This window comes from Monopterus albus, unplaced genomic scaffold (genome assembly GCF_001952655.1).
Source record: "Monopterus albus unplaced genomic scaffold, M_albus_1.0 scaffold103.1, whole genome shotgun sequence".
NCBI classification, from domain to species: domain Eukaryota; kingdom Metazoa; phylum Chordata; class Actinopteri; order Synbranchiformes; family Synbranchidae; genus Monopterus; species Monopterus albus.
The window spans coordinates 2400352-2408481 of record NW_018127983.1 but is presented as its reverse complement, the minus strand read 5'-3'; the positions used below and the strand labels follow the sequence as shown (position 1 = coordinate 2408481).

The window sequence follows — 8130 nt, the reverse complement described above, 5'->3', positions numbered from 1 at the left end:
AGCGGTTAGGAGTGGCTGATGGTGTGAGTTTGTTTTGAGACTCACTAGACCCGCTAGGAAAGAAATTCAGTAGAGTAGTACTGAAATATATTAAGCTGCTGTGATGAAACATGCCAAAGCCTGTGTACATGTCTGGACCATGCCTAAATTTTGTTTGTATCATAAATTACTTAAGAAAAAATCTGTTCCTATGACTGGTTCTTACATGAGGCCCATAGTGTAGTTTTAGCCAACGCATTGCCCAGAGACACGGACTGTAAAAGTTGAGTTGTCTCACATACAGCAACACATCACATGCGGCAGACACACTGGCCTCGATCAGTCAAAACAAACAGGTACTGTGCTCTGGGGGGAATCCAGCATTGATGAGCTGATCATTCACCGCTGCGGGGAGCTTCACTGGCTGGTTAGACCCAGTCAGGTACGACAGCCAGTCCCTGTACAGAAACATTCCCAGACATGCAGTAACCTCAGGCCCTGTATTTTTCTCCACATCCTCTGGTCACAGTGCAGCAGCAGGAGGGAAAATGTATCCACAAAACCGGACACAGTCAAAAAAAATTCCTCAAATCAAGGAAATTCTTCAAATGCCACGTAATACTTTATTTTGTTAGAAAAAGATGTGTATAAACTGAGTTGCTTCTGTATAAAGTTACTAGAACATACATACACTTCATTCTTTTGAGCTTTAGGTCATGTCTAAGATGATAATTCACCATTGTAACATTGTAGATAAGTCAGAAAACAAGGAAAAGCATGCTATGGGCTCTTTAAGTGTTAGTACAGCATGCTGAATATTGGTAAAACTAGGGCTTAGGACATTTGGCACCATCCTCTCAGTAATCTTCCTTAGGATGACAGAAATATCCTTAAAAATTACCTTGAGTAATCCTTGCTGACTGACCTGTATCTTTTTGTCCAGATTGAAGCCCAGATATACTACAGAAAAGTCCATACATATGCTTCCAACATAAAGTAGATCGGTGTGCCTTTTATTGGTGAATATTAAAATAAATTCAATTTCAGTACATGAGACTGGTTCACAAGGACATTTAGAGGGAGGGAAGTCTGGTTTTATAGATAACGGCTTAATGCCTCTAGCCCTTTGTCATGAGATGTATTTAAAACCTTTCTACATTAGTTACATGTATAGAAGTAGAGAATGTTACCACATTTACATTGTGAGGCTAGGTTCAATAACAAACACCACTCTGCTGTATCCTATAAAAAAAAAAAAATTAAAAAAAAGCACAGCTTATGTAGAGTATGTTTCCTACTTTAAGATGGCTTGTGACTGAAAAACTTGTCTTAATGAATAAATAATGCTGATATTAGTGTATGTTAGAATAGTGTACTCTGCTTTGTCTTGTTGCTCCTGCACTTTCACCAAGCCTTTATGTGTAAACATTACATTTCTCATGCTGAAGTTGACGTGTAAAATGTCTTCTAAAGTCAAGTGGCCTTTTACTCTTTCCGCTATCTGCATTTTGAGGCTCTGTAAACATTGTGCAATGGAGATGGTACAAGATCTGTTATGCTCTTTTCTGTTAAATTAGTGTACAGTCATGTCCAAAAATATTGGCAGCCCTGCATTTCTGTCAGATAATAAACCACTTCTCCCAGAAAATTGTTGCAATCACAAATTATTTTGTATGCTCATGTTTATTGCTTTTGTTTGCACTGGAACAACACAAAAAGCCACACTGGCCCATTCCACACAGAACTCCAGAAATGCACTGGACAGAATTACTGACACCTTTTCAAAACCATCAGGAATAGTTGTATTTCAAGCATGTGATGCTCCTTTGATTTTTAATGAAACCTACCTGTAGCAATCAGCAGGTTCTGGCAACATAGAAATCAAACTTGCAGCCAGTTAAAATGGAGAAAAGTTGACTCAACCTTTGTGTTGTGTGAACCACACTGAGCATGGAGAAGAGAAAGAAGAGCAAAGAATTATCTGAGGATTTGAAAACTACAATAGTGGAAAAGCCTGGACGGTCTCAAGGCTCCAAGTCCATCTCCAGAGATCTGGCTGTTCCTGTGTCCACTGTGATCAACATTGTCAAGAGGTTTACAGCCCATGGTGCTGTAGCTAATCTCCCTGGACGTGGACGAAAGAGAAAAATAGATGACAGATTGCAATGAAGGATTGTTCGAATGGTGGATAAAAGAACCTCGATCAACTTCCAAACTAATTCAAGCCAACCTGCAGCCACAGGGTGCAACACTGTCAGCTCACACTATCTGTCACCATCTGAATGACAAGGCAAGCTAATGTAAGGAAACCCACTGTGACCCACTAGTGACACAGAAAAAAAAAAACCCAGACTGGAGTTTGCTAAAACTTACCTGAGGAAGCCACAGTCCTTCTGGGAGAAGGTCCTGTGGACAGATGAGACTAAGAGCTTTTTGGTCGAGCACATCATTGTACTGTTTTCAGAAAATGAAATGAGGCCTTCAAAGAAAAGAACACGGTTCCTACAGTCAAACGTAGAGGTTCACTGGTGTGTTGGGATTGCTTTGCTGCTTCAGCCACTGGATGTCTTGATTGTATGTATGGCATTATGAAATCTGAAGACTACCACTGAATTCTGGGGCATAATGTAGGGCCCAGTGTCAGAAAGTTGGGTCTCCTTCAGAGGTCATGATTCTTATAGCAGGACAATGACCCAAAGCAGACTTCAAAATTCACCAGAAATGGATTCAGACAATGTGCTGGAGAGTTCTGAAGTGGGCAGCAATGAGTCCAGATCTAAATCCCATAGACCACCTGAGGAGAGATCAGCAGCTGGGAGAAGGAACCCTTCAAATCTGAGACCTGGAGCAGTTGGCAACAGAAGAGTGGTCCAACATTCCAGTAGAGAGGTGGAAGAAACTCACTGATGGTTACAGGAATGTTTCAGTTATTTTGTCCAAAAGGTATGCTACCAGTTGAGGGTGTCAGTAATTCTGTCCAGTCTGTTTTTGGACTTTAGTGTGGAATGTATTAGATTTGTCTTTTTGTGTCATTCCAATGCAAACAAATAACATGAGATTACCAAAAAATTTGTGACAATATTTTTTTGCCATGACTGTACATCTAACATGTTATTTTACTCTGTGTATACCAACAAAATAGTAATTGACCTATTTCTGTAGATTGTTTGTTTTTGTTGTTGTGATTATTAAAAATCTGCAGCATAGTCTACCCAAAATCACCACTTGCAAACACAGTTACTGCCAAAATGCTAAAGTTTTGATTTGATTTATTCTTTCAAGCATGTAAAAACAGTTATGTCAACACACATAATTTTACACATATCCAACAAATGCTAATCCAATATCAATTTGCTTATACCTGCTTGAATGGAGTAGGAAGAAGTCAGACTTATCCAGTCCTACCCCATGACATCATCTTACCATCATTGGTTTGCAAGCAGTATCTCTACATAGATAATTCTCTTCTACACCACACAAGTAATATACTAAAAAATTATAACAGAGTGTTAACATTCATACCACACCCACAATGTTCCATCTGGTTAATCATTAAGCCTGTTCTTGCATAAATCTTGATTGACACATACCTTTATATTTATGTTTAAACTCGTCAATTCTATTACTATTTTTTATGTCTGCACTTAGATTATTCCACAGTTTTACCCCACTTATGGAAATACAAAATCTTTTTTTGGTTGTACGTAAAGTTAGTGTGTGTAACTGTAATGTTTTTGTTACAGTTGACCTTGAAGGTTAAGTGTTGTCAAAGTCGATGTACGGTGTTTTCAGGTTATTAGCAAGGCTGTTTTGGGGTCAGAACATGTGATTAACATTGAGAGATCATAATCAGCTGGAGCATTTTGTCAAATTTGGCACAAACATCCACTTGTTGGATGAACTGATTAGATTTTGGTGGTAACCAGTCAAAGGCCAAAGTTGCTATATCCTCATGTCTGTCCCTTTCTAGTGAATTTGCCTGCTTGACGGAAGTATACAACAATGAACTAGTAATTCTAATTTACCAATTTGTTTCATTTGTTTCTTCAACAGATAATTCCACCAGGAGGGAACACATCATTTGATGTTGTGTTTCTCGCTCGAGTAGTTGGGAATGTAGAAAACACTTTATTTATTAACACATCAGATCATGGAGTGTTTACATACCAGGTATAGAAAAATATTTCTTTCTTAAAGTTTAATGTTTAGCGGTAGGAGAAATGTGACTGACATTGCTTTTCTTCTTCTGTCCTGGAGGTTTTTGGGGTCGGTATCCCAAACCCCTATAGACTGCGACCCTTCATAGGGGCTCGAGTCCCAGTAAACAGCAGCTTCTCACCTCTAATAAACATCCACAACCCCTACAGTGAACCGCTGCAGGTAATGTAGAGAAATTAGGCTCTCTGATGGTCACATTTGCATGTTTGATTCGTTTTTGTGAAGCGGTGGTCCGATGTGATGTATATGGGCTCTGTCTTGTTCAAGGTTGTTGAGATGTACTCCAGTGGTGGAGATCTACATCTAGAGCTTCCCACAGGTCAACAAGGAGGCACTGGAAAATTATGGGTTAGTTTCATGTGTCAGCAAATATGCACCACTGATTTGACCCAAACTTGTTTTGATGTATAGATGAGTGATAATTGTAGTCACCCATGCTCACCTTCTCTCTCCAGGAGATTCCTCCATTTGAGACAAAGGGGGTGATGAGAGCCAGCTTCTCGTCCAGGGATGCCGACAACCACACGGCCTTCATCAGAATCAAAACCAATGCCCCTGATGAGGACCAGTTCATCATCCTGCCTGTAGAGGTGGAAGTCACATCAGGTATGTGTTACAAATATTAGGGAGGTCATTACCTGCACAACATTTTCTCTAACTCCCACACACCGTTTTTTATCTGTAGAAATGTGTTTTAATCTTGTATGTTTTCTGTTGTTCTTCTTTTCCTGCAGCCCCTGGTATATATTCCTCAACAGAGATGCTTGACTTTGGTACACTGCGATCACAAGGTACAGAGTTCTACACAAGAAGCTGCATCTTGGAAATGTTCTTAAGTAATCATTTTCTGGCCTTTTGTGTTCACTCTCCTTCCATCCTGTTTCCCAACTGTTTTGTAACACAGATCGTCCAAAAATGCTGAATCTCCACCTTTTAAATTCAGGAACAAAAGATGTTCCAATTACAGTAGGTATCTTTAAGTAGACTTTTGAAATCCGTAAATGGTTATCTTACCCCCTCTGTAACCCTATCCTTTATTTGTGATTCACAGAGTGTTCGTACAACACCATCAAACGAAGCCGTCACAATAGATTTCAAAGCAGTTACACTGAAAGCTGGAGAGAGCAGATATACCAAAGTAGCAAGTATTAGTTTTGATGGTGAGTTTTGCATGTTCTTTTGAAGTGCACATTTCATGTAAGTTCTTACTAAACCATACATACTGTGTACATGTCCTGTGTTTTATTGAGCCAGTTTAATTTGCAAAGAGCTAAGCTTGTCACTCAAATCAGGGCAAAAACTAAATAGTATAATAAAAAGGAAATAAAATGTATGTTATTGGGTGTAATAATCAAGAGTTCAAGATAGAAACATATCCATCATCTGCATAGGCCATCACACACTCCAACTATGGAAGACGATTGTAGGCATGTACAAAGTAAATGTGTCTGAAGTCCAAGTACATACACAGTTTCCCCATGAACACAGGCTCTTAACAAGGACCCTCTGAACTCGATGTCATTTTCCTCCTTTAAGTCTTCACTGGTGGACTAACAGAAAATTCTACTTGAGTAAACATGCAGCTGTGTGTATTTGTAAAATTCTTCAATTAAAATAATTTTTAGGTTTCTTTATATACTCTAGTGAAAATAATACAAAAGGAGATTCAGTAACATCGTCTATTCCCCAGTTGTATGTTTAATAATGTATATTGACTGATTGGTAATGGTCTGCACAGTCTTAAATTTTGCATCGTGTCTTGAATTTCTTATACATTTTTTTAGTATTGCACAACTTCCTCTTACAGGGCCTTGCATCTCTTTGCAGCTTATCTGCTATCTCAATCTTGTTTTTTTCTTTTTTTTATTGCAGCCTCAAAAGCGAGAAGACCATATCAGTTCTCTGGTAAAATAACAGTTAAAGCGAAAGAAAAGAGCTATTCCAAGCTTGAAATCCCATACCAGGCAGAGGTTTTAGAAGGGTGAGTTATTTGTGGCGCCACAGTACATGGAGAGTGGGGTGGATTTATGTGTTATATAGGAGGAATATGTTCTTACAGGAGTTTCACTGGTCTTCTTGCAGATACCTAGGCTTTGACCACACAGCTACGTTGTTCCACATCAGGGACAGCCCTGTGGACCCGGTGGACAGGCCCATCTTCCTCACAAATGCTTTCAGCTTTGCAATCTGCATACACAATGTGTCCCTGCCCGAAGAGGCCAAAACTATGTTTAATGTGAGTGTCCCCAGAGTGTGTTTAAACAGGCCTTTCTGATTGTAAAGAGTTGTATGTGTATGCATGCAGAGGGCAAAATGAAATCACTTTTTCACCTTCTATTTCAGGTGCAGAACTTCAGTGCACCCATCATCATCCCCCCACACGAGTCACGCTACATCTTCTCTCTGCTCTTCCGCCCAGTCCGACCATCAATTCACATAGACAGCAACATCCTGCTTATCACAAATGCATCAAAGTTTCACCTGCCTGTCCGGGCTTACACAGGCTTCTTGGAGGTGCATACATTTTACTTAGAAGAAAAATACCTAGGTCATTTATTAATTGTTACACTTCACTAGTGTGTAGTTCACACTGTTGGTGATTTAATAAAACCCAGCAAGTTCAAATTTTTTCCTTATTTACTTGCTTTTGCTGTAGCTGTTGAGCTAGTTTTCAGTTTAATGTCACCTTGGCTTAGAGAGGCCACAGTTTATCAAGTCAGTACAGTTCCTATAGCCACAATGCTGTAACACAACTAGAGTGCCTTCGCTGTGGTTTGACTCAGTTTTTAACTCTATTTTGCAGTTTCTACAAAGTGAAATATTGGTTTTTACAGATATTACACATTTTTTCAGTGTAGTAATTTTCTAGAAGTCAGATTCAGGTCTTAATTCAATTCTAACCCAATATGCAGTTTGTATTTTTTGCCTTTTTGTGGGTTGAGCTATGTAGCTTTGATGGTTCTTTGTGAGTGCATGTCTGTGTAATTCAGTGTTTGTTCTTTGTCACCTGGCAGCCACTGGTTCTGTCCCCGAGTCTGAAGGAGAACATCCTGGACTTTGGTGTCCGCAGTGCAACAGACACCAGCAGCATCACGTTTGTGGTGGTCAACAGCAATCCCATAGAGGTGAGGTCACACAGTATACTATATGTATGCTAAATCAGTAGCTGATAGTATGAAATGTTGTGTTTCTTCCTGTTCAGTCACACAATAAATCAGTGGCTAATGTATGTAACAGTTGTCAGGTTTTCTACATATTTTTTCCTGGTAAGAAATTAGGGCTGCAACTATTTTAATAATCGATTTAATATGTTAATTATTTCTACGATTAATCGGATGTATAAAAAACATGCAGAAATCTTTTTTCCACATTATAAAAGCAAATTCATTTATTTAAACAGTGCTTTTGCAGTGTTTCTGTGCAGTGCATTATTAAACAAAAATAAATTATTTGTTCAAGAACAGAACTTTTATAAAGTGCACAGTAGGCCCTTAACAAAAATACTAAAATGTGTGATTTAGTCATTTATACTTTCATAAAAACATACACACTGTGATGTTCCTAGATATATAATTAGCATCATAATATATGTAACAACATAGCCACATTTCTTAAAATCAGGTACATGATAAATTTTGTTTCATAGTTTAACTAAAATGAATAACTTACTTAGCTTCAGGCTCCCTTTCTCCTGTAACTCAGTGTCTTTTCTTTAGGTGCTAATGCATTAACATTATGCTCCCCTGCCATGACAGATACTTTTTGCATAGTTGGCACTGAACAGTCTTCTTTCTGGTTGTAAAATAATGTGCCCTTAATGTTTAATCGACTTGATCGTTCACTTTTCTCTGCTGTAACCGTGCTCAGTACTATCCACTGCTTTCGCTGTTTTTCAAATGTTTTGATATGCTTCTGATTCAGCAGTCTCACACA

At 38.7% G+C, this 8130-nt stretch overlaps 1 protein-coding gene across 1 annotated transcript in view; it reads left to right on the top strand.

Annotated features, from left to right (window-relative positions):
* tmem131 (transmembrane protein 131) overlaps window positions 1-8130 on the top strand; it is a 35914-nt gene that overhangs the window by 10157 nt on the left and 17627 nt on the right. The window contains exons 6-16 of the mRNA XM_020609982.1: window positions 4033-4149; window positions 4237-4359; window positions 4465-4545; window positions 4653-4803; window positions 4932-4988; window positions 5102-5163; window positions 5249-5357; window positions 6070-6178; window positions 6280-6433; window positions 6541-6711; window positions 7212-7322. Coding sequence (XP_020465638.1) covers window positions 4033-4149; window positions 4237-4359; window positions 4465-4545; window positions 4653-4803; window positions 4932-4988; window positions 5102-5163; window positions 5249-5357; window positions 6070-6178; window positions 6280-6433; window positions 6541-6711; window positions 7212-7322 — 1245 coding nt within the window. The remainder of the gene's footprint in view (window positions 1-4032; window positions 4150-4236; window positions 4360-4464; window positions 4546-4652; window positions 4804-4931; window positions 4989-5101; window positions 5164-5248; window positions 5358-6069; window positions 6179-6279; window positions 6434-6540; window positions 6712-7211; window positions 7323-8130) is intronic.